Source organism: Narcine bancroftii, chromosome 1 (genome assembly GCF_036971445.1).
Source record: "Narcine bancroftii isolate sNarBan1 chromosome 1, sNarBan1.hap1, whole genome shotgun sequence".
Lineage (NCBI taxonomy): Eukaryota > Metazoa > Chordata > Chondrichthyes > Torpediniformes > Narcinidae > Narcine > Narcine bancroftii.
In genome coordinates this window covers 163911591-163939136 of record NC_091469.1, presented here as the reverse complement: position 1 = coordinate 163939136, position 27546 = coordinate 163911591, and the positions used below count along the sequence as shown (strand labels likewise).

The 27546-nt window shown below is 50.6% G+C and overlaps 1 protein-coding gene across 2 annotated transcripts; it reads left to right on the top strand.

The window, feature by feature from the left end:
- Positions 1 to 274: 274 nt before the first annotated feature.
- Positions 275 to 26282, top strand: il7r (interleukin 7 receptor). 2 transcript variants are annotated; one of them, XM_069884290.1, is made up of 8 exons: positions 275 to 387; positions 10392 to 10524; positions 12162 to 12325; positions 12684 to 12838; positions 13839 to 14004; positions 18066 to 18150; positions 18931 to 19006; positions 23022 to 26282. In XM_069884290.1, the coding sequence occupies exons 1-8, from the start codon at positions 309 to 311 to the stop codon at positions 23427 to 23429; spliced, it is 1266 nt and encodes a 421-aa protein (XP_069740391.1). In that variant the 5' UTR covers positions 275 to 308; the 3' UTR covers positions 23430 to 26282. The 2 variants fall into 2 exon arrangements, with proteins under 2 accessions (XP_069740391.1, XP_069740380.1); XM_069884279.1 differs by having other exon boundaries at positions 13836 to 14004.
- Positions 26283 to 27546: the final 1264 nt, after the last annotated feature.

Genomic DNA, 27546 nt, shown 5'->3' with positions numbered 1-27546 from the left:
GTCCTGTATCAGTCCCCACACTGATTCCCCCTGCCCCTCGCCTACCCCACAGCCGCATGTCAGCCTTCCATGTATCAACCTGGTTCAGGCCTCCTAGAGAACACAACCTTTCTGTCCACAAAGCAAGCCCTGGCCCTGTGTGGAGGGATTGGGGGCTGCAAACCCAGCCCATCTCTGAAACACAAGTAGTGCCTGGTGTGCGGCAGTGCTGTGTGGCAGTGAGAGGGTTAATGGTGCAGCAACACGGGATGTGGTTTGTGATCTGCGAGGAGGAGGATGCTGCGTGCGAGACAGACTGGGATGAGGCGATGGAAGTACTGCCACTGATGCCAGCTCTGCTCCTGCTGCTCTACTTCTCCCGACTTCAGGCGGAGAGTGGCTCCGACGGTGAGGCGGGGGTGGGGGGGATCGTGCGGGCGGGTTTAGGCAGCACCTACGCGGGGGAGTTGATGGTCGACTTCAGATTCTTCTGTCCCTGAACTTCACGCCATCTCCCAGCCACCCTTCCCTCTCTCAATCCCCCCACCCCCATCCCGTGCTTCCACCCCGATCTGGCGCATGATGCACAGATTGCAGAGGGCAGGCGTGGATAGTGATTGGTAAGCTACAGTCAGAGTGAGTACCAGCTGACAGGTAGAGGGATAGGGTGGGGTCAGATGCGAAGCCGCTGCTGGCACATCTCAGCTGCCAATCACAACAGCCGAGATCAATCAGCTGACCTGCCGACTGGCAGGTCCAGGTCAAAGGGCGACCATTGGCCACCCCTTGGCCTGTGACCCTGGTTGCCACGTCTGAGGGGATAGTGAGAAACTTAGAATATTACAGAAGAGAAGCAGGCACCTTCCGGCCCATCTAGACTGTGCCAAAATATATATTTGCTTTCCCGAATGTCCTGCACCCAGTCCATGGCCTCCCCATACCTCCCCTCCATGAACCAGTTCAAATTATTCTTACCACAGTGCGATGAAGGTATATTATTTGTCACGGTTCAGTGAAGGAACACCTTGTTCCACGGTGAGGTGAAGTTAGACCCTGTACCAGGGTTTGGTGAAGATATACCCTGTTCCATGGTGTGGTGAACATGCACCCTACACCACAGTCCAGTAAAAGTAAACCCTGTACCAGGGTTCAGTGAAGGTAACCATGTAACCATATACAGCTCAGAACAGGTCAGTTTAACCCTACTAGTCCATGCTGGAACAAATCCCCACCCTCCTCGTCCCACTGACCAGCACCCGGTCCATACCCCTCCAGTCCTCTCCTATCCATGTAACTATCTAGTCTTTCCTTAAATGTAACCAATGATCCCGCCTCGACCACATCTGTTGGAAGCTCATTCCACATCCCCACCACCCTCTGCGTAAAGAAATTTCCCCTCATGTTCCCCTTATAATTTTCCCCCTTCAATCTAAAACCATGCCCTCTTGTTTGAATCTCCCCCTTTCTTAATTGAAAAAGCCTATCCACATTTACTCTGTCTGTCCCTTTTAAAATCTTAAACACCTCTATCAAGTCCCCCCCTCAATCTTCTACGCTCCAGAGAAAAAAGCCCTAGTCTGCACAACCTTTCCCTGTAACTCAAACCTTGAAATCCTGTCAAGATTCTCGTGAACCTTCTCTGCACTCTCTCTATTTTGTTTATATCTTTCCTCTAATTTGGTGACCAAAACTGTACACAGTACTCCAAATTTGGCCTCGCCAATGCTTTGTACAATCTCATCATAACATTCCAACTCTTGAATTCAATACTCCGATTTATGAAGGTCAACATTCCAAATGCCTTCTTCACCACACCATCTACCTGAGTATCAGCCTTGAGGGTACTATTTACCACAACTCCTAAATCCCTTTGTTGCTCCGCACATCTCAATAGCCTACCATTTAATGGATATGACCTATTTAAATGTGCCTTTCCAAAATGTAGCACCTCACACTTATCTGTATTAAATTCCATCAGCCATTTCTCAGCCCACACCTCCAGCCTTCCTAAATCACCTTTTAATCTACGGCAGGGATGTCAAACTCAAATTCACGGAGGGCCAAAATTAAAAACTTGGACTAAGTCGAGGTCCAAACTAAATATTTATTGAAAATTTTCAACAACATCTGTTTTCTCTTCTTTCAACATATGTAATGTTAAACTTTTTCTTATTAAAATAAATGTTTAATAATAGTTTTGGATAAACTCTTTCCAGAAGCATTAACAAATGAGAAATAAAATGTTCAATAAATAATGTTTCTCTATAGAGGATTTGTCAAATGTTGCCAGTGTGCTGTCGAATAGTAAAATCTGAGGGCTATTGAGAATATGGGAGAATAACATGATTCCTGAAACAATCAAATGGGTGACCGATTGTGGGCATGAACTCTAGCAGGGTTATTTGCCATGCCCTTTTTCCATTGGTACAGATATCCTTTGATTGACACACTTTTCAAGTTTTATGCCTAATGAGCTTGTATCCAGGTGCAGGACCATTTTTAACCAGGAATATATTGATCACTGTGACATGAAACTATTGGAAGATTGTTTTATCCTGAGATTAAAGTTCATAATCCTTACTCAGGCCTGTGTGCGGGAGGGCGGGGTTTGCGGGCGATCGGGTTGGACAACGACAGTGTGGGGGCATCGGCTCTCGCTGCAGGGCGGCATCTCGGCGGATCAGCGGCCCCGTCACCGTGAGTCGCGGGTCGGCCTGCGGCAGGGAGGGGGAGTGGGCAACGGTCCTGGTGAGGTCAGGCCCGAGGCCTCCGGTTCCGGGAGCTGGGAAGCGGCCTTGGCTTCCCCTGACACCGGCCAGGCCCCAAAACCAGAGTCCACGGTGAGACCCTGCAACGTAAACAGAGGAGGTGGGGGCGATTAGCAGGCTGACGCCAATGCATTCTGGGATTTGTTGTATTACTGTGCATGCGCTATACTGGCGCGGCGGCCAGCGGGCCACCTCTAATATATTTTTGAAATGATCTTGCGGGCCAAATATAATTATATCGCGGGCCAAATTTGGCCCGCGGGCCAGAGTTTGACATGTGTGATCTACGGTAATCTTCCTCACTGTCCACAACACCACCAATCTTTGTATCATCCGCAAACTTACTTATCCAATTCTCCACCCCTACATCCAGATCATTAATATATATAACAAATAATAGTGGTCCCAGGACCGAACCCTGAGGAACTCCACTAGTCACCGGCCTCCAATTGAACAAACAATTTTCTACGACTACTCTCTGACACCTCCCATCCAACCATTGCTGAATCCATTTCACTACCTCCTCATTTATACCTAATGCCTCCACCTTTTTTCCTAACCTCCTGTGGGGAACTTTGTCAAAAGCTTTACTAAAGTCTAAATAGACAACATCCACAGCTTTCCCTTCATCAACCTTTTTTGTAACCCCCTCAAAAATCTCTATAAGGTTTGTTAAGCATGATCTACCCCTGACCTATACCTGTACCACAGTTTGGTGAAGGTACACCCTGTACCACGGTTCGGAGAAGGTACACCCTGAATCACGGTGTGGTGAACATGCACCTGATACCACAGTTCAGTAAAAGTAAACCCTGTACCAGGGTTCAGTGATGGTACACCCTGTACCACAGTTCAGTGAAGATACACCCTGTACCACGGTGCATTGAAGGTACACCCTGTACCACGGTTCGGAGAAGGTACACCCTGTATCACGGTTCAGAGAAGGTGCAACCTGTTCCATGGTGTAGAGAAGGTGCACCCTGTACCACAGTGTGGTGAAGGTACACCCTGTACCACGGTGGGGTGAAGGTTACACCCTGTACCACGGTTTGAAGATGGTACACCCTGTATCACGGTTCAGAGAAGGTACACGCTGTTCCATGGTGTGGAGAAGGTGCACCCTGTACCACAGTGTGGTGAAGGTACACCCTGTACCACAGTTCAGTGAAGATACACCCTGTTCCATGGTGCAGTGATGGTACATCCTGTACCATGTTGCAGTGAAGGTACACCCTGTACCATGATGAGGTGATGTCAGACCCTGTACCACAGTTTGGTGAAGGTATACACTGTACCACGGTTTGGTGAAGGTATACCCTGTACCACGGTTTGGTGAAGGTACACCCTGTACCATGGTGTGGTGAATGCATATCCTGTTCCATGGTGTGGTGATAGTACACCCAGTACCACAATGCAGTGAAGGTACACCCTGTACCACATTGCGGTGAAGGTACACCCAGTACCACAATGCGGTGAAGGTACACCCAGTACCACAATGCGGTGAAGGTACACCCAGTACCACAATGCGGTGAAGGTACACACTGTACCATGGTGAGTTGAAGTCAGAGCCTGTACCATGGTTTGGTGAAGGTACACCATGTACCATGGTTTGGTGAAGGTACACCTTGCGCCATGGTGTGGTGAACATGCACCCTATACTACAGTGAAGGTACACCCTGTACCACAATTGAGTGATGGTACACCCTGTTCTACTGTGTGGAGAAGGAACACCCTATACCACAGTTCAGTGAAGGTACAACCTGTACCATAGTTTGGTGAAGATACACACTGTACCATAGTGCAGTGAAGGTACACCCTGTTCCACGGTGCCGTAAAAATGCACCCCGTACCACGGTTCAGAGAAGGTACACCCTGTTCAACGGTGAGGTGAAAGTACATCCTGTACCACAGTGTGGTGTAGATACACCCTGTACCACGGTGCGGTGAAGGTACTTTTATGAGCCCAGAGGACCCCAAAACCCAGCAGTAATAGATATTCACCAAGACAAATGGTTACTTAAACAAAAGTTGTTTTTAATTATTTTTAAACATGAACACGGGATCAAACTTTAACTTATCACTATTGACTTAACAACCTAACTTAACCCCTTTCTAATTCTAAGCGCACATGTGTGTAATGTGTTTGTAAGTTCAGAAAGGTTCTTTGGTTTAGAGTCCAATCTCACTTCTCATTCCTCCAAGTTCACTGGTTGCAGGCAATTCTTAGACTGTGCACAGAATTTAACATTTATAAAGTTCACCAGGCTTTGGTGCTTGAAAGGTAAATGGTTACCACTCAATAAGGTTCTTGTCAGTTTTCAGAGAGAGATTTGTTGTTCTGTGGACACTCAGCCACGTCAGTATCTTGCTGATGAAACTTTCCCCCTCAGGGTTCTCCAGATGATAACCTCTTTCTTTCAGGTCATCATAGAGTTCCTTTTTTGTTTTTCTTATTCCAAGTGAAACATTAGACAGCCAGTCCTCTCCTCTCATATGAACCACAAGGGCTTTGACAGGCTGAAATAAGAACTCACAACCTGTCTTCTAAATGGGGTTTTCCACAAGCTTGCCAGCTTGTCCTGTTCCAGTCCCAGCTGGTGCTGCTGGCTGTAAATCTGTAGAAGTGATCTCTGTGTGTCTCTCCCTCTCTCTCTGAGAGAAAGCCTGTTTGACTCTCTCTGCTTGCAAAACCACATGACCCTCTTAGAACAACTCCAGACAATCTGCGGCTTTGACAGGATCTTTCATCTATTGCCTTTTGTAAACAATCCATTAGTGAAGTCTCTTGGGCACTCTCCAAAGCTCTTGGAAAAGCTGTGGAGCCAATATGTCTACCATGGGGCAGAGTTCTAGTATTTCAAATAAGATCTGTTTTTACAGTGTTTGTATGTGACCTACACTAAAAAATGTTTACCATTTTCTTCTCCCAAAAACACATATACTCTGTCACAGTACACTCTGTTTCATGGTGCGAGGTATCAGGGGCAGGGGGCTCTGGGTGTGTAGAATGAGCTTTTGGCATGGACATTTCCATTTAGAGAATGCTATGAGTCATGATTGGTTGGGATAGATTGAGGTAGCATGGTCAAGATGAACTGAATGGCCTCTTTCAGAGCTGTAGCATTCCCTGATGCTCCTCATTGAGGCTCATACCCAACATCCAACTGCCTTCCTGGCTTCTGGTGCCTCTCCTGTTGCCAGTTGAGATGGAAACTCCTCCCTTTCCCCCCCCCCAACCCCCGACCTCATCCTGGGATAGATTCCATCCAGCTCTGGGGATCAATGTGTTCCCATATCTTCACAGTGGCCTCCTTCGTGCTCATCCATCTCCTGCCCTCCTCCTTTTCCCTTCTCCCCACTCCATCCCTTCCAGCTCCATCCCACACCTCCCTGCCCACTCCATGGATCTCTCCCTCCTCTCTGCACATGCCTACCCCAATCTGAGAGGAGGGGACTGTGGTAAATACTCTAGGTTAGTGGAATCATCCCGGGGGATGGTGCTGGGGTTTTGGGGCACAAAGCTCTGTCTCATCTCCGAGGGGAAAGTATAGGGGCTGGTGGGATGGTGGGGGGAGGGGAAAGGCAGTGGGTTCTGTGAATGATCTCCCTCAGGTAGTGGGGTCAGTAGTGATGGAGGAGGCTTGCAGAGGTAGGGGTTGGAAACACCAGACAGAGGGGTTTGGGTCAAGGTAGGGGTCAGGAAGACCAGAGGAGGGGATTGGGTTAGAGGTAGGGGTCAGGAGGGCCAGACAGAGGGGATTTGGTCAGAGATAGGGGAACAGGAGGGCAAGACAGAGAGGATTGGGTCAGAGGTAGGGGTCAGGAGGGCCAGAGGGATGGGATTGGGTCTCACATAGGGTACAGGAAGTCCTGAGGGAGTGGTTTGGGTCAGAGGTAGGGGGTCAGGGTTAGAACATGGAGAGCAGGTGATGGGGTCAGGGGTCAAGGCCTGATTTGCTCTATGTTCCAGATGCTGATAATTTAGACATACAGCCCCATAACAGGCCCTTTCGGCTGCCAAATTACACCCAGTTATCCTACAACTTCCGATATGTTTGGAGGGTGGGAGAAAATTGGAGTATCTGGAGGAAACCCACACAGACACAGGGTGTACATGCAAACTCCTTACAGAGAGATGGGGTTCAAACACTGGACCTGATCAACTGGTGCCATGACAGCATTGCGCTAACCATGCCTCCCTGATCTTGCTCCATGTTCCAGATGTGTTGACCCTGACCTTGCTCCATTCCAGATGTTGTTGACCCTGACCTCACTCCATTCCAGATGTTGTTGACCGTGACCTTGCTCCATTCCAGATGCCGTTGACCCCGACCTCACTCCATTCCAGATGTTGTTGACCCTGACCTTGCTCCATATTCCAGATGTTGTTGACTCTGACCTTGCTCTGTGTTCCAGATGTTCATGGCCCTGATCTTGCTCCGTTCTAGATGTTGATGACCCTGAATTTGCTCAGTTTTCCAGATGCTGTTGACCCTGACCTTGCTCTGTGTTCCAGATGTTCATGGCCCTGAATTTGCTCCATGTTCCAGATGTTGATGGCCCTTATCTTGCTCTGTTCCAGATGTGGATGTCCCTGGCCTTACTCTGTATTCCAGATGTTCATATAACCATATTAACAATTATAGTACAGAAACAGGCCATCTCGGCCCCTCTGGTCTGCACCTATTTAAGTGATCTCCTCCAGTCTCACTGACCTGCTCCCTGTCCATAACCCTCCAATCCCCTCACATCCATGCAGTCATCCAACCTTCTCTTAAATAACAGAATTGACCCTGCTGCAACCACCCCTTCCGGAAGGTCATTTCACTCAGCCACCACTCTCTGAGTGAAGAAGCTTCCTCTTATGTTACTTCTAAAGTTTTCCCCCCTAAACCTTAACTTATGACCCCTTGTTCCAATCTCACCTACCCTCAAGGGGAAGAGCCTATTCACTTCTATTCCCCCTCATAATTTTATATACGTCTATCAAATCCCCCCTCAACCTTCTACGCTCCAATGAATAAAGACCCAGTCCACTCAATCTTCCTTCGTATTTTAGATACTGCAATCCAGGTAACATTTTAGTAAATCTTCTCTGCACCCTCTCTACCTTATTGACATCCTTCCTATAATTTGTGGACCAGAACTGCACACAATATTCCAAACTTGGCCTCACCAATGCCTTAAACAGTCTCAACATCACCTCCCAGCTCCTATATTCTATGCTATGATTTATAAAGGCCAGCATAACAAAAGCCTTCTTTACCACCCTATCCACATGAGAATCTACTTTCAAAGAATGATGAACCATTATCCCAAGATCTCTCTGTTCCTCTGCATTCCTCAATCCCCTCCCCTTCACTGCATATGTCCTATTTTGGTTATTTGGTTATTCTTCCCAAAATGAAGCACCTCACACTTATCTACATTAAACTCCATCTGCTACCTTTCAGCCCACTCTTCCAAACAGTCCAAATCCTTCTGCAGTCCAGAAAACCATTTTCACTATCCACAACTCCCCCTTTTTTAATATTTTCTGCATATTTTACTCACCCAGTTTACCACCCCGTCATCCAAATCATTAATGTAAATGACAAACAACAAAGGACCCAACACCAATCCCTGAGGCACACTGCTCATCATCGGCCTCTATCCTGACAGACAGTTGTCCACCATGACTCTCTAGTGCCTACCCTCCAGACACCGTTGAACCCATCTGACTATCTCAACATTAATCCCTAGTGCCTGAACTTTCCTCACCAACCTTCCATGTGGAACCTTATTGAAAGCCTTACTGAAATCCAAATAAACCACATCTACTGCTCTACCCTCATCAACCTTTCTAGTCACTTCCTCAAAAAATTCAACAAGATTTGTTAAACGTGACCTTCCCCTCACAAACCCATGTTGGGTGTCCCTGATTAATCCTTGCCCCTCTAGATACTTATACATATTATCTCTAAGCCCAGACCTTACTCTGTGATCCAGATGTTGATGGCCCTGACCTTACTCTGTGTTCCAGATGTTGTTGACCCTGACCTTGCTCTGTTCCAGATGTTGTTGACCCCAACCTTGCTCTGTTCAAGGTGTTGACCCTGACCTTGCTCTGTGTTCCAGATGTTGTTGACCCTGACCTTGCTCTGTTCCAGATGTTGTTGACCCTGACCTTGCTCTGTTCCAGATGTTGTTGACCCCCCCGACCTTGCTCTGTTCCAGATGTTGGCCCTGAACTTGCTCTGTTCCAGATGTTGTTGACCCTGACCTTGCTCTGTTCCAGATGTTGTTGACCCTGAACTTGCTGTTCCAGATGTTGACCCTGACCTTGCTCTGTGACCCAGATGTTGTTGACCCCGACCTTGCTCTGTTCCAGATGTTGACCCTGAACTTGCTCCGTGTTCCAGATGTTGACCCTGTTCTGTGATCCAGATGCTGATCACAAAATCATGAAATCGTTGTCTGCTCTGCAAATCCCCCCTGAGCTAAACCATTTTCTCATCTAGTTCCAAGTTATGACCTTCTCCCCATAATTAAATACCTATCAATCTCCCCCTTTAAACGCCCCCAGTGATTAGGCCTCCACAGCTGGATGTGGCAAGGAATTCCACAAATCCACAACCCTCTGGTTGAAAAATAATTCTCCTCATCTCAGATTTAAATTAATCCCTTCTAATTCTAAGATTGTGCCCCCTTGTCCTGGATTCACCCACCAAGGGAAACATCTTATTCACATCTATTCTGTCCATTCCTTTCAGCGCTCAAAATGTTTCAATGAGATCCCCTCTCATTCTTCGAGACTTCAATTAATACAATCGAAGAGCTGCTAAACGTTCCTCATATGTTAGCCCATCCTGGTAAATCTTCTCTGTACTCTCCAATATCATTACATCTGTTCTAAGATAAGGGGCCCAAAACTGCACACAGTTCTCCAAATGAGGTCCCACCAGGGCCCCACGGAGCCTCAACAACACTTCTTTACTCTTGTACTCTTGAAGTGAAGGCCAACATAACATAGAATATAGGAGCTGGGAAGTGATGTTGAGACTGTTCAAGGCATTGGTGAGGCCAAGTTCGGAATAGTGTGTGCAGTTCTGGTCTCCAAATTATAGGAAAAATGTCAATAAGGTAGAGAGGGTGCAGAGAAGATTTAGTAAAATGTTGCTTGGGTTGCAGTATCTAGAATATGGAGAAAGATCGAGTAGACTGGGTCTTTATTCATTGGAGCGTAGAAGGTTGAGAGGGGATTTGATAGAGGTATTTAAAATTATGAGGGGATGGATAGAGTAGATGTGAATAGGCTCGAGGGTAGGGGAGATTGGATCGAGGGGTAAAATTTTAGAAGTAACATGAGGGGAAGCTTCTTCACTCAGAGAGTGGTGGCTGAGTGGAATGACCTTCTGGAAGAGGTAGTTGCAGCAGGGTCAATTCTGTCATTTAAGAGAAGATTGGATGAGTACATGGATTTGAGGGGATTAGAGGGTTATGGATGGGAAGCAGGTCAGTGGGACTAGAGATCACTTAAATAGGTGCAGACGAGAGCGGCCAGGATGTCCTGTTTCCATACTGTAATTGTTATATGGTTAGAGCATTCGCTTTCTTTACTGCCAATCCCACTCCATTGATGACCCTGACCTTGGTCCATTCCAGATGCTGATGATGACCCCGACCTGCCCTGGTTCAGCTGCTTCGTCAGGTTCATGGAACGGAGTGAAATGGAGTGGATGAGCTGCGAGGTGTCTGAGCCCCTCATCGGGGATGACAACATCACCTTCATCTTCAGGTACCCAGGCACCAACCCTCCCACTCCCTCCACTCACAGTACCAGAGGTTGGGAGGCGCAGTAAGGCATGATCACACTGAAGGAGGGTCACACTGAGGGAGGGGTCACACTGACAGAGGGTCTCACTGAGAGAGGGGTCACACTGAGGGAGGGGTCACACTGTGAGGGGGTGGCAGAGAAGACCCGGTCCGCACTGCTGGGAAGATGGAGAAGGATGAATGATTGAAATGGCTGAAACCAGATTGGAATGGAAAGGTTTTGTGTGGGATGTGGGAGTACGCGAACAGGATTCTTGTTTGGAAACCGCCTGCTGCTTGAATAAAGCTCTGCTGTCTCCAACTACACAGTTTGCCTGAGTGGATTTACTCTGCCAGGAAATGACTGTCTCTTATCTAATTTGCTCATTAAAAGTCTAGCACCGGTGACCCCACCGATGGTTCACCACTGATTAGGTCGGTGGTCGGTTACTGATGACTTCTCGATGATGTCTTGACGGCCTGGGAGCCTCAGCCTCACCTTCAAGGAGTTCAGGAGGCGTTGGCAGTTCGCCAGGGAGCCAGTTCGCGAAGCAGCTGTGGATTTCTGGTCATCGCTCTGCTACCTCATCGTCCAAAGGGCCCACATCTTGGACTCTCGTTTCAACGTGGGGAATAAGGGATGGTGGGCTCTGAGGAGGGCTGAGTTAGCCCGACTTCAGTCAACATCAGATCTGTTGTGGACGATTCTTTTACACAGTGGTCGAGTTTGCTTGCATTTTGTAAGTATGCCAGACCTGTCTTCTAAACGACCCCCCCCCCACAGCAGTCGCGCTGTGGCCAGGAATTCTTTCCCATCCCTGGAAGTCGAGAGTGAAGTCACGATACTTGTCCCCAACTATCACGGATGGAAAATGAGCAAAGGCAATGGTGGGGAGCGCTGATACCCCGGCCATTACAGCGAGTGTGAGATCCGTGACATGCCCTCGAAACGTGAAGGCGATGGGTCTAGTCATGAGTTGAGGCGACTCACCGACTCAGCAGCTGCCTGTCCTGGTTGAGACTGGGCTTCACGGGGATATGGAGTGTGCAGCCCCTGTTCATGTGCTAGAATGGGTGGCTCCACAATATCCAGTTGCATTTCAGCCCCACGCTCCTGATCTTTAGGCCCCCCAATGTGAAGGGGGAGGGTTGATCTGGGTACTGGGCCCCGCCAAGATGGCCACCCATGGGTCCGGGCAGTGGGCAGTCGAGGGTTCAGCTGGGGCTGACTGCCTGCCCCTCTTCTGAGGACACCTATGTACCCACGTTTCCCTGGAGAAAGAGCGCTCCGTGCTCACGGGCAGTTTGGAGGGTCTCTGGGAAAGGTTGGCTCTCTAGAGGTTTGATGGGTTCAATGGACATAATCATGTTTACGTTTGTACTTATATTTTGTGTGAATCACCTACACTGGAGACTAACGTAGTCCTTGTAACTAAGAAAAAGAATAAAGGAGTGATATTGGTTCACTGCCTAAAAGGCCAGTACTGAGTGGGGTGTGAGATGGGGAGGAGGGGGTAGGAGATGGGGAGGAGAAGGAACGGGGAGGGAGATGGGGAAAGGATGGGAGAGCTGGGAAAAGGAACAAGGACCCATCCACCAGAATGCTCCTGTCCCCTGCAGTGAACAGGACGTGTGGGAGAGATGCTCGATCCTGGCACTGGAGCGGAGCTGCCGTGTCCCTGTGGCCAGGTTCACGCTAATCAGGCCGTGCTGTATACGTGTCCTCCGACCCAAGACCATCCAGGTCAGCCACTGTGCCCTCAAGCAGAAGATCACACACATGGGTGAGTGAGTTGTCACAGAGACAGCCCCCCGCAGGACCCAGTGACCCCCCCCCCCTTCTGAACCCCCCACTCCTCTGTCTGACCTCCACACCAAAGCCTGACTCAGAACCTCCTCCCTCTGACAGAACCCCCTCCATCTGACCCAGAACCCCTGGTTCCCTCTCCACCACCCCTTGCTCCCCTCCCCCACTCCCCTCCTCCACTACCCCTGAACCCCTCCCCCCACTGCCCCCACCACCCCTGCTCCCCTCCCCACTCCCCCTGCTCCTCTCCCCCCACTGCCCTAGCTCCCCTCCCCCCCTCTCCTCTTCCCTCCCCCTCATGTTCATGCAGCCCTGAGGGGACCCTTCTCTTGCAGTGAAGACCAGTGCTCCCTATAACATGACCGTCACCAGCCTGTTGGAAGCCGAGGAGATGGAGGTCAAGTGGGCTGTATCCAAGATCCGGTTTACCGAGCTCTTAAACCACCTACTCCACCAGGTGTCGTACTGGAGCACGGAGTCTTCCCCCCAGGTACGGGTCACTGTGGCCCACCCATCCCTGCATTGCACTGGGCCATCACCAGCTAGTCCACAAGCCATTCCCATTGGTGGGGGAGACCAGACTAAGGGACACAGCCTCAAGATCCAGGGGAGTAGTATTAGGACAGAGATGAGGAGGAATTACTCTCCCCAGAGGGAGGGGAATCTGTGGAATTCGCTGCCCATTGAGGTGACCCCAGTAAAAAGGCTGGATAGATTTTTATATAAGAGGGGGAATTAAGGGATATGGGGTAAAGGCAGGTTGGTGGAGATGAGCCCATCATTGGATCAGCCGTGATCGTCATTGAATGGCAGAACAGGCCAGGAAATGCAATTAATGCAGTTGGGAGCCCATTAGCTAGCATGGTTGTAGCAGACTGAATGGCCTGTTTCCTGATTGACTCGACAGCTATCATGTTTTGAAGACTGTCATGCAGAGACGATCCTGCGGGGATGAGGAGTGGATGTGTTAGAGGCACATGGGGATGGGAACCCATTTGAAACTCAGGATCCTGGGAGCTTCTCCATGGGAGTGGACATTCCCTGGAATCCTCTGCCCCCCAGGTATGAGGAGGATGGATCACCAGGGAGGGGGAGGGCAGGGAGCTGAGGGCTGCAGAGAACAGGCTGAAGAGATCAGCCACGGTCATGCTGAAGGGTAGGACAGGCTTGAGGGACTGAAGGGCCCGCTGCTCCTTTTTCTTTGAGTTTTCCGAGGTGGGAGCTCACTGGGCAGCAAGGTTAGTGTCGCGGTCAGTGCAAAGATGTTACAGCGCCAGTGATCGGGACTGAGGTTCGAATCACGCGCTGAATGTAAGGAGTTTGTACGTTCTCCCTGTGTCTGCGTGGGTTTCCTCCCACCAGTCGAAATGCATCGGGGGTTGTAGGTCATTGGGTGTAGGTGGGCGGCACAGGCTCATGCGCCGAAAAAGCCTGTTACTGTCCTGTATGTCCAAAATAAAGTCACACATCACATCTCTCCCCTGCAGCAGCTGAACTCCACGGTCTGCTCCCTGAGATTGCTCATGAAGAACCTGGTGGCCAACGTCCAGTACACAATCCAGGTCCGATCGAAACCCAACAACGATTATTTCAAGGGGATGTGGAGCGACTGGAGTGAGCCGGTGACGTTCACAGTTCCATCCATGCTCAGTACAGGTGAGCTGCTCCGTCTCTCCACATTCTCCACCCGGGTCCCAACACCAACACCAACACTGACTCCCATCCATACTGTGAGGCGGCCTTAAACCAGTCCACATTGGGAAAGGGAATCCAATAACAACAAAGGAACGGTGCAATACGTCCAAGTCAAAAGGATGGGCTTGAATTTAAAACTAGACATTAAAATTGATAAGGGCCCAGGACCAGACACGATCTACCCCAGGCTGCTCTGGGAAATGAGGGGAGATAACTGGGGCAGTAATTATGATCTTTGGGTCCTCTGTGGCCACAGGGGAGGGGCCGGAGGATTGGAGAATGACAAATGTAGCCCACTTGTAATAGGGAGAATCCTAGGAATTAGACACTGGTGAGTCTTATGTCAGTGGCGTGAAAACTATTGGAGAGGAGGATCTATGAGTCCAGTTACTCAAGGATAGTCAGCAGGACTGTGTGAAAGGAAGGTCGTGCCTCACGAGTCTAATTGGGTTTTTTGAGGAGATAACAAAATACTTGGTAGATGTGGTCGGCAGGGATTTTAGTAAGGTATTTGACAAGTTCCCCAGGGGAGACTAGTTCAGAAAGTCACGAGACATGGGATCAGTGGAACCTTAGTCGGGTGGATAAAAATTGGCTTACAGGTAGATAGCAGAGAGTAGAAGTGGAACCATAGAACATTACAGAACAGAAACTGGCTGCCTTGGCCCCTCTCGTCTGTGTCATGTCATTTTTTTTGTCCAGTCCCACTGACCTGCACCGTCCATATCCCTCCATACCCCTCCCATCCATGTACCTGTCCAAATTCTCCTTGAATGTTAAAATTGAGTCCGGTTTCACCACCTCAGCTGGCAACTCGTTCCACACCCCCACCACTCTCTGTGTGAAGAAGTTCCCCCTAAATTTTTCCCCTTTGACCCTTAACCCATGTCCTCTTGTTTGTATCTCACCCACCCTCATAATTTTAAATACCTCCATCAAATCTCCCCTCATTCTTCTATGCTCCAGGGAATAAAGTCCTAACCTGTTGAACCTTTCCCTGTAACTCAGTTCCTGAAGTCCGGGCTGTAAATCCCAGTAAATCTTCTCTGCCCTCTCTCTATCTTATTGAGATATGTAGAGTTGCAACATGATCTCTCTACTCTTGAATTTAATCCCCAAATTAATGAAGCTCAGTGTCCTTTAGACCTTCTTAACCATCCTATCAACCTGTGTGGCGACTTGAGGGATGTATGGATTTGGACCTCAAGGCACCTCTGTTCATCCACACTCTTAAGTAACTGACCATTAACCCTGTACTCAGCCTCCTGGTTTGTTCTTCCAAAATGCATCACCTCACACTTATCCAGCCTGAACTCCATCTGCCACTTTTTCACCCAACTCTGCATCCTGTCTATATCCTCTTTTAACCTTTGACAACCTTCAGCTCCATCTATAACTCCTCCAACCTTTGTGTCATGCACAAACTTACTGACCCATCCTTCCACCTCTTCATCCAGGTCATTTATAAAAATCACAAAGAGTGGGGGTCCCAGGACAGATCCCTGCTGCCCCTCCACTAGTCACCAACCTCCAGGCAGAATCCTTTCCATCCACTCTTCTCTGCTTTCTTACTGCAAATCAATTTTTTATCCACACAGACAAGGTTCCACTGATCCCAAGGCTCATGACTTTCCAGATAAGTTTCTCATGGGGAACTTTGTCAAATGCTTCACTAAAATCCATGTCGACCACATCTACCACTCGACCCTCATCAATTTCTTTTGTTAAGCTCATCAAAAACTCAATTAGATTCATGAGGCTCGACCTTCCCTTCACAAACCCCTGCTGACTATCCTTGAGTAGACTGAACTTCTCTAAATGCTCATTGATCCTGTCCTTAAGAATCCTCTCCAATAGTTTTCACACCACTGATGTAAGACTCACTAGTCTCTAATTCCCAGGATTCTCCCTATTACCTTTTTTAAAACAAAGGGACCACATTTGCCGTTCTCCAATCCTCCAGCATCTCTCCTGCAGCCAAAGAGGATTCACAGATCATACCTACTTCCCACAACAGCCTGGGGTAGATCTCGTCTGGCCCCGGGGACTTTACACAGAGAGTTGTGAGGGCCTGGAATGCCTCGACAGGGGTGAGGGTGGAGGCTGGAACATTAGGGTATTTAAAGGACTCTTAGGCAGGCACATGGATGGAAGAAAAATAGAGGGTTACAGGGTAGGGTGGGTCTAGTTTTTTTAGAAATACATGGGCCAGCACAACATTGGGGGCCAAAGGGCCTGTAGTGTGCTGCAATGTTCAAAGATCTATACAGTCCGTTGCAGCCCATGACCACGTGGTACACATGATACTCAATTAACTTACAACCCCAGTACGTTTTTGAAGGGTGGGAGGAAACAGGAGCCCCCGGGAAAACCTACATGTCACAAGGGGAGTGTACAAACTGCTGACAGACACCTTGGGATTCGAACCCAGGACGCTGGCTCACTTTTTACTCCTCTAACTCACTCTACACATGCGACTGGGTGGCTCGGTTCAACAATAAAACCATCTGCAGATTAGCTGACGGTCCCACGGTGGAGGGTTGTATAAAGGAAGGGGATGAGTCTGCGAACAGGAGGGAGATTGAAAACTTGGCCGAATGGGGCACCAACAACAACCTCACACTCAATGTCACCAAAACCAAGGAGCTGATTGTTGACTTCAGGAAGGGAAAGAGGTTTATGATCCAGTGATCACTAACCCACACACACACACACACACACACCCACACACACACACACCCACACACACCCACACACACACATACAACCACACACACACATACACCCACACACACACATACACCCACACACACACACACACCCACACACACACACACATACACCCAAACACACACACACACCCACACACACACACACACACATTCACCCACACACACATACACCCAAACACACACACACAGACACACACACCCACACACCCACCCACATACACACATACACCCAAACACATACCCACCCACACACACACACCCACCCACACACACATACACCCACGCACACGCAACCACACACCAACCCACACACACACCCACCCACCCACACACACAACCACACACACACACCCACACACACACACACCCACACACACACACACATACACCCAAACACACACACACACCCACACACACACACACACATTCACCCACACACACATACACCCAAACACACACACACAGACACACACACCCACACACCCACCCACATACACACATACACCCAAACACATACCCACCCACACACACACACCCACCCACACACACATACACCCACGCACACGCAACCACACACCAACCCACACACACACCCACCCACCCACACACACAACCACACACACCCACCCACACACCCTCACACACACACTCACCTACCCACGCACACATACACCAACCCACACACACACCCACACACACACAAACATACACACACCCACCCACACACCCTCACACACCCTCACCCACACACCCTCACACACACACTCACCCACCCACACACACACATACACAAACCCACACACACCTCCACAAACCCACCCACCCACCCTCACACACACATTCACCCTCACACCCACCCAAACACACACACCCACCCACACACACACATACACCCAAACACATACACACCCACCCACACACACACACCCACCCACACACACATACACCCACGCACACGCAACCACACACCAACCCACACACACACCCACCCACCCACACACACAACCACACACACACCCACCCACACACCCTCACACACACACTCACCCACACACCCTCACACACACACCCATCCTCCCACACACACACACACAAACACACACACCCACCCACACCTACACACACCCACCCACACACACATGCACCCACCCTCACACACACACCCACACACAACCACACACCAACCCACACACATTCACACACCCATACACACTCACGAGAGAGTAGTCCATTGACAGGGCCGATGATTCAGCGGAGCCTTCACCCACTGCCAACTCTCACTGTTCACAGGGGTCACGATGACATACTCCCTGGTGGTACTTCTGCTCCTTCTTCTCTTCCTTGTTGGCCTGCTTGTACTCTTCTGGGAGAACAGGTAGGTCTGAGACACATTTGGGTCCCCTACTGTCTCACCCCCACTGACCTCATTCCTCCACCCATGAATGCACCCCTCTCATTGACTCTCCCCACGTACACTCACACTATGGACATTTTTCCCCACAGACCCTCTCCCCCACGGACCCTCTCCCCCACGGACCCTCTCCCCCACGGACCCTCTTCCCCCACGGACCCTCTTCCCCCACGGACCCTCTTCCCCCTCGGACCCTCTCCCCCACAGTCACCCTCCTCCACGGACCCTCTCCCCCACGGACCCTCTCCCCCACGGACCCTCTCCCCCACGGACCCTCTCCCCCACGGACCCTCTCCCCCACGGACCCTCTCCCCCACGGACCCTCTCCCCCACGGACCCTCTCCCCCACGGACCCTCTCCCCCACGGACCCTCTCCCCCACGGACCCTCTCCCCCACGGACCCTCTCCCCAACATCATTCTCCTCACGGAAACTCTCCCCCATGGACACGCTCCCCATGGACACGCTCCCCATGGACACGCTCCCCATGGACACGCTCCCCATGGACACGCTCCCCATGGACACGCTCCCCCAAGGACACTCTACCCCATGTACACTCTCCCCACGGACGCTCTCCTCCATCCCATTCCCCCATTCACCCCCACAATCAAATCCTGACCAACCCCTCCACCCACCTCACTCCCACAAATTCTCCCTCCGTTTTCCCCGTGCACCTGCCTTCCTAGCCTGCGATGTTCCACAGGGGATGTCCCCTACTGTGTTGATCCTATGATTCTCTTCCCAGGATCAAATCACGCATTTGGCCCAAGATTCCCAACCCAAAAAAAACCCTGGGGCAACTGTACATGAACCCAAAGAAGGTGAGTCCCCGTCGCAGGCCTATACCAGACGCTGCTGCCCCACTGCTCCTGGTCATCTCCAGTGTGTGGACACCATGTGATCTCTCCGGGCGCATGGACACAACCTCAGGGGGATTGCCAGCAGTTAGCTCAGACAGAACCCTGGACTGTCTGTCGCCTTGTCTTGGACATTCAACCCATTTAACCTTTTACCAACAGTGTCACCACACCCCAATGAAACAAATTTGTCTTATGAGGCAAGGTTAACAAAGAAGAAACATAGAATATTACAGCACAGAAACAGGTCCTTCGGCCCTTCTAGTCTGTGCCAAACCATTATTTTTGTGCCTAGTCCCATTGACCTGGACCCAATTCATATCCCTCCATACCTCTCCCATCCACGTACCTGTCCAAATTCTTGTTAAATATTAAAATTGAGCCCATTGCATTCGTGCTACACGGGCATGGAGAGGAATAACATGCCCACCAAAACATTGAAGTTGAGACTGGTTTATTGCACTGGCCATTGCGCTTATATGGGTCTCAGGGCCCCGAGTCATTGGACTGCTAGCCTGATATGGCCGGCGTTCCCACCACACCTCACTGTCTTCCCGCCATGTGGGAGGTCACCTGGGACGACAGCCGGTGTCACCTCCAGGTCCGCGCGGTCGCCCTGTTCGTCGGCCATTTTGTGGGCCAGTCTGCGTCTCCGTGCGCAGGCCACTACAAGCTTGCATTTATCTTCAGCTGTTGTGTGTCAATGGGGTGTAATTGGGCAGCACCAGGTGGATGGGCCAAAAGGGCCTGTTACTGTACTGTTTATCTAAATTTAAATTGGAGCAGGATGAATCGTGGCCACAGACGGCTGTGGAGGCCAGGTCATTGGGCAGGGTTAAACCAGAGGTTGACAAGTTCTTGATTAATGAGGGGGTTACGGAAGATGTTGAAAGGATAAACGGGTCGACATGGTTAGCACAGCACTGTTGCAGCGCCAGTAATCGGGAAGGGGGTTCGAATCTCGCGCTGTCTGTAAGGAGTTTGCACGTTCTCCCCATGCCTTCGTGGGATTTACCCATGGGCTCTGGTTTCCTAACACTGTTCAAAGCATAGGTCAATTTGTAGGTCAATGGAGTGTAAATTAGGCGGCATGGACTCATGGGCCAAAAGGGCCTGTTACCCTGCTGTATGTCAAAATTAGAATAATGGAGCAGGCTCGATGAGATGAATGGCCTCAGTGCGTTCCTTGGGCTTATGGCACCAGAACGCAGGACTCAACCTTTCATCTCTGTTTTTTGCCATGTGGTCACCTCTATGTTGGAGAGACTGGGCACAGACTGGAATCTCGCTTCGTTGAGCTCCTTGGCTCTGTCCGCCACAATAACCTGGATCTCCCAGTGGCCGCCCATTTCAATTCCCCATCCCGTTCCCTTGCTGACATGTCTGTCCACGGTCTCATGTACTGCCAGGCTGAGACCACCCACAAATTGGAGGAAGGCCTGATCTTCCGACTGGGCCCCCTCCAACCGGATGTATCAGCATTGACTTCTCTGGCTTTCATTAAAATCCTCCCCTCCACGCCTTCCACCATCACCTTCCCCCAGCTCTGTCTTTCTCCCTTTTCCCTGGGATCCTTTTTCACACTGGCACCTTGTCCTAGTAATTGACGGCCAATCTACGGGTTAAGGGTCCAGTGAGAAAGCTCTTTAATCGGCACGCAGGCATCGTCAAGGTTGGTCGTATCATCTCCAATGTTATCTGATGCCTGCGTGCCGATTAGCCCAGTGTGAAAGGGACACAGACTATCCAGGGACAAAGTAGTGATGCGTTGACATTCTTGAAAGATTAAAAAGATGTAGAAAATTTGGTGACCTCTAAAAACCATTATAAATTTCTAAAGGACCGTGGGAAAGTCGCAGCAGGAGAGAGAGAGAGAGAGTGTGAGCAAGCGATTCCCTCTCAGAATTCCATATGGCAGATAAACCCCTTCATCAGTGCTCCACAAGTGCTCCGTACACATACCCCTTTCTGTGCTGCATGGAATTCTGGGAGGGCAGCTCCACCATCGCTCTTTCCCACGGTCTTTATCAATTGTGCGCTGTTGCCGCTAGGACTTTCCCACAGTGTTTATAAATTGTGTGGCTATGTGTTTTATACCTCTTTCCCAGTGTCCTTTATAAAGGTTTTTATAGATTGACACAACAACAGGGGCTGAAGGGCTTATTCTGTGCTGTACATAAAGTTTAATTATGTTATAATTAGTCATGATTAATTTTGTTTAAGTACAAGATCAGGATCGTTCAGATGTCACCAGTGGAGGATCGAACCCCTTATCCCTGGGGATGCCTTGTGAAAGGACATGGAGAACCAGTTAACACGGTTTCCTTGACTGATTCACTGAACGGCCAGTCTACCGGTTCACCAGTGTGAAAAGGGCTTCTTCGCACAGACATGATGAATTTTCCTCTCCCCGTATCATATCCAATGAACACCTTGTGTTGGTCTGGATTCCTTCCCCGGTTGGCACTGCCTGAATTCTGGGATTTCCTGCTTCTGGCTCATCCTGCTTCTTCCTTGAGAAAGGGCTCAGGCCCGAAACGTTGGCGATAGATCTTTGTCTCCTATGGATGCTGTAAAGACCGGCTGAGTCCCTCCAGCATTTTGGTGATTTTAACACAATCACAGCATCCGCAGACTTTTGTGTTTCACTCATTTTTGTCCACCTCTCTCCCCCTCTGCCCAACGTCCTATCTCTTGGCCTTTCTCCTGCAGTGAGAGGATGGGGCCTGACCCATAATGACCATTTTTCTCCACTGATGCTGAGTTCCTCCAGCAGATTGTGTTTTTGGCTTCAGATTCCTGCATCTCCAGTTTGTCAGCACACGAGCTTGAACCTTCTGGATCGGCCAACCATGTGAGACCAGAAGGCACAGAAGCAGAAATAGACCATTCAGCTCATCGAGTCTGCTCCGCCATTCTATCATGAGCTGATCCATTTTCCCACTCAGCCCCACTGCCTGGCCTTCTCCCCATGACCTGTGATGCCCTGGCTAATCAAGAACCTGTGAATCTCTGCCTTTAAATACACCCAATGACCTGGCCTCCACAACCGCCTTGACAACCAATTCCACAGATTCACCACTCTCTGGCTGAAGGGCCAAATGGCCTGTTTACTGTGCTGTAGTGTTCTATGGTTCTATTGTTGAGGAGTAGTTTTCCATGGGTTGGCACAGCATCGTGGGCTGAAGGGCCTGTACTGTGATGGAAAGCTCTTAAGTTTACTTTTAGAACATAGCACATTTCAGTACACTACAGGCCCTTTGGTCCTCAATGTGGTGCCGACCATATTTTTCTACCAAAAAGGACTAAACTCTCCCTACCCCATAACCCTCTATTTTTTGTACATCCATGTTCCTGTCTAAGAATCTCTTAAATCCCCCTAATGTTCCAGCCTCCACCACCACCCCTGGCAAGGCATTCCAGGCCCCCACAAATCTCTGTGTAAAAAAAACGTACCCTTGACGTCTCCCCAAAACTTTTCTCCCTTCACTTTGTACACACGTCCTCTGGTGTTTGCTGATCCTGCCCTAGGAAACAGGTGCTGGCCGTCCAATCTATCTACGTCTCTCATAATCTTGTCTACCTCTATCAAGTCTCCTCTCACCCTTCTTCACTCCAAAGCTAAATCACCAAGCTTTAATAACCTTTTCTTCATAGACTTATTTTCCAGTCCAGGCTGGTGAATCTCCTCTGCCCCCTCTCCACAGCTTCCACATTCTTCCTGTAATGAGGTGACCAGAACTGAACACTATACTCCAAGTGTGATCTCACCAGAGATTGGTAGAGTTGCAACATGACCTTCCTATTCCAGGACTCAATCCCCCGACTAATGAAGCCTCCCAGTGTGTTTTGCAAGTTTGTTTCTCTCCCCTCACCTGAAATCTACCATCCTCCCTTGTGGACCACCATTCTCCGTGACTGTGTCTGTGCGGTGGCCAGGAGGCCAGATCCATGCTGACGGTTCTGTTTCTGGTTGCAGGCTATCGAGGTGAGCTTTGACCCGGATCATTTTCTCGACGTGACCGAAGGCGTGGTGGATGTGATGTCGGTGAAAGCGGGATGGCAATGGCCTGGATACCCCCTGCTGCCCCCACCCACACTGCTGGTGGGGGAGAGCGGCGAGCCGCTGGATTTGGGGCAAGATTGGAGTGGCACAGAGGAGCACGGGGATCCCTGGCCTGAGTGCACCCTGCCCTCCGTTCCCCTGCTGTCGCCTGGGGCCCCAGCCCAGGACACCCCTGCCGGGGCTGTGGCCTGTGCACCGGAGAACAAGGAAGCAGCAGAAGCAGGGCAGGGGAAGGGTGGGCAATGCCCCTTCACCCACATCCCTGCACCCCCTTCCGATGAATCCTACATTACCATGTCGAACTTGTACAAGGCCCAGTGAGCAGCCTGGCGCCATCTTCCATCCTAGACACAGCATCTGAGGGTGGGGGTCTGTTCTGCTGGGACCTGCAGCTGTTGGGAGGGGGCTTCTTCTGCAGGGTTTGCTGCATTACAGCCATTGCATTGCAGGTGCGGCCTTGTCTCTGAGCTGCAAAGCCCATCCTGCACGATCCCCACCCCTGTGTCCCCCATCCCACCATTTCCCTTCTCCATCTCCCCGACAGCTCATCCCCCTCACCCCCTTCACCATCCCCTCTCCCCACCCCCCTACAACCACAACCCCTCATATTTCCCTGTCCTCCACAACCCCATGTGTTCCTGTCACCCGACCTGTCATCCCCTGCCCATTCTTCCCATCCCCTTTGTCCCCATGTCCTCCAACCTCCCCTGTTCCCTAATTCCCCATCACTCCATCCCCCGCACCCCCATAACCCTGACACCCGTACCCTTCATCTGCACCTCCCCTCTCCTCCACCCCCTCTCCTTCACTCCCTTCCCTTACACACCTACCCCCTCCCCTTCACCTCCCATCCCTGCCCTTCACTCCTCTCCTGTCCCTGACACCCCAACCCCCTCCAAACCCTCCCTTTCACCTCGCTCCCCTCACCTTCACCCCCATCCACTCTTCTCTTATCCCCACCCTTCACCCCTCCCTATCACCCCCATACCATCCCTTCACCCCTCTCCCGTCCACCTATTCTTTGAATGGCTCATTCCACCTCGGCCACATCAGCTCCCCGAACAAAGAAATAACACACCACCAGATTCAAGGAGCGTTTCTTTGCTGCTGTAATCAGTCTCCTGAATGAACCCCTGCCCAGAAAACTGATGGTGTCCCCGCTCTTTCCCAACTGATTCCTCTCTGCACTCGACCTGTATTGTGCCTTACTTGTACGAAGTATGGGATCTCTACTGGACTGCTTGCCACACAACCTCTGTCTTTGGAACCTGATATGTGTGAGAATAGACGACAACTGGAGAAAGACTTCCACCCCCTGATCCCTGGGACCCCACCAATGGGCCCCAGGACCCTCCTGGCACCCTTATTCCCCTCCCCCCCCCCGATTTCCATCCTCCGGAACAGCCTGGACCTCGGAGATTAGAAGGAATGGCACTGCTGAGGATGCGAACATGGGAAAAGACCTTGGGCAGTGTATCTGGGAACAGTCAGGGCAACGATTCCTGCACTGGGGTGTACCAAGCCACGGGCTCACCCCGCACGTCCACCCCCCACAGTGTGACTCCTCCCCCAGCATGACCCTTCCCCTCAGCATGACCCCTCTCCACAGTGTGACCACTCCCCTAGCGTGACCACTCCCCTAGCGTGACCTCTCCCCTCAGTGTGACCTCCTCCCTCAGTGTGACCCCTCCTCTCAGTGTGACCCCTGCACTCAGTGTGACCTCTCACCTCAGTGTGACCTCTCCCCCACGTGTCCTCCCCAAGCCTGTGTCTTCTCTCTGCAAGTCCTCTCCCACATGCTTGTCCTCCCCAAGCCCATGTCCTCTTTCCACACGCGTCCTCTCTCCGTACGTTACCTCTTCCCCACACACATGTCCTCGCCCCACAGGTGTCCCCTCCTCGCGTGCAACCTTCTTGGGAAACTCACCGGGACGGAGTCTGATGGCTCGGAGTGCTGGTTTGTGATGGATTCCTGTCTTCCCCCGAGGAGGACTGCCAGCTCCTGGATGGCCGTGAAGCTGTTAGGGATGAATCCGTTTCACCTGTACAAGAATCCCAGTTTGACCACGGTCAATTTCGTCACCTCATTTTGACTGAATTGTCGGTGAATTCTTAACCTCAAGATGATGCTGTCGAGCGGCCCGCTGTTTTATCTAATGCATGCCCTGCATAAGTACGAAGCCTTTCACTGTATCTTAGTAAATGTGACAATAAACTCTGAGCTTCGACAGCAGTCCAACTCCTTTCCAATGCTCAGAGTTCTTCAAGGAGCAATAAAAATCTTCACACAGAGATGTTAAACATTTTGTTCTTCTGCTGAAGTCTTTTCCCCAAAATGCCAAGCCTTGCCTGCACATTCAGGCGCCGGTTAAATGCTGGCAGAGACGGAGCTGCTGTCACACAGCTGCCACTCGAACGGATCCACAGAGAATGAGGAATGGAGTCACAGCGCTCCCCCACAGGGTCCATCCACCCAGGCTGACTGCCGTTAGCGCCCTGCAGGCTTTGAGCGGCCCGTTAAAGGAGCCGACAGTGGTTTTATTTAAAATCCTCCGGCCACAGGGTCTGGGCCTAAGGTGATGGTGCTTGTGATTTGCAGCGGCCATGAGGAGTTGCAGACTCCAGGGGACTGGCGCAGGGCGCCAGGAAACGGGGACTCCACCCCAGCCTGAGAGGGAAGGAGAAGCGTAGGAGACGACCCACGGGATGGTGACCACAGCGGTGGACCAGTGATGGGTTCTGAGGCTGAAGAACCCACACAGGCAGCGAGCTAGTGATGACTCGAGGTGAGGAACCTACAGAGGCTGGAAACTGCCAGAGACTGGCTGAAGGGGCACCAGGCAACGGAACCGGGATGGATGCGAGAGGGTGCTGAGGGCGCTGAAGGGTTCCTAATTGTATTGGAGGTTTGGATCTGGAGCTAAAGTTGCCGATGGTTTGGACTAGTCTCTGTGGCTGCAGGCGCGGCGGGAAAGCTGGAGGCGAATCTACGGACACTCAATGACTCTGGGAGGGGGGGACTCTCTTTGGCTTCTCTCTGACTATAGGAGACGCTTCAGGCAATTCCTGCCGATGGTGAATCTGTCTGCCTTATGTAATTTGATACTGTTTTTATATCGACAATAAATTGATCTTGGTTAATGTAGCAGTTAATCCGGCTCAGTCTATAAGGAGTTTGTACGCTCTCCCTGTGTCTGTGAGGTTTTTGTCTGGCTGCTCCAGAGTCCTCCCAATTTCCAAAGGTGAACGGGGTAAGTTAATTGGTCACGAGGGTGTAATTGGGCTCCTGATCCAGAAGGGCCCGTTACCCTGCTGTATCTCTTCACACAAAATATTCCCAAAGCTACCAGGGCATCTGGTTTGATGTAAATGGCCAGACTTTCCTCTGCACCTGGCCGGCTGCATCACAGTGTGGGTACGGTTGCTGTAGAGAAATGGATCGGAGATCAATCCATAAGAGCAGCAGAGAGGATCTCTGGAGTCTTCCTCCCCCCATCGACGTGATCTACCAGCATCGTTGTCTGAAGAGGACGCGCAAAATCATTGAGGACCCCTTCCTCCCTGCACGCAGCATCTTTCAGCTGCTCCCATCGGGGAAGAGATCCAGGAGGATCAGAGCCAGCGCCACCAGGCTGAGGAACAGCTTCTTCCAACAGGCAGTGAGATCGCTGTACGACCAAAGGAACTGATCACACTGACCCTCTGAGACTCATTTGTGCAAAACAATATTTATTTTTATAGATTAATTACTAGTCCTGTATAAGTATTATTTGTCTGTATGTGTGTTGTCTGGCTGTGTGTCTGCGTATTTTGCACCGAGGTCCAGAGAACGCTGTTTCATTGGGTTGTATTTGTGGACTCAGATGACAATAAACTTGACTTGATCGAGAATGCTCCTCTTGTAAGATGTGGGAAATCTGGGCCAGCACCTATGTCCCTGATTACTACACCTGCAAGAAGTACATCCATCTGCAGCTCCGCACAGGAGGGAGTCACATCAAGGAAACAGAGAGCGAGGTGACTGTCAGAGGAAAGGGAGCAGGCGGTCAGTGAAGGGTACCCTTGTGACAGTTCCCCACAATAGCAAGGATACTGTTTTTGATACCTTTGGGATGGAACAACCTATCAGGGAAAAACCACAGCAGTGAGGTCTTCTGTGCCACCCACAATTACACCCAGTTAACCTACAACACCCTGCACATATCGAATGGTGGGAGGAAACCAGAGTCCCTGGGGAAAATCTATGCAGATATGGAAAGAACGTACAGACAACGTGGGATTCCAACCCAGGTCGCTGGCACTGTACAGTGTTGCACTGACCGCTACGCCAACCTTGCTGCCCAAGGGGACAGGGTGGGGGAGGTGTAGTCAAGGGAGCTGTGGGAGTTGGTGGGTTTGTAGAAGATGTCTGTCAAGAGTTTGTCTCCTGAGATAGAGA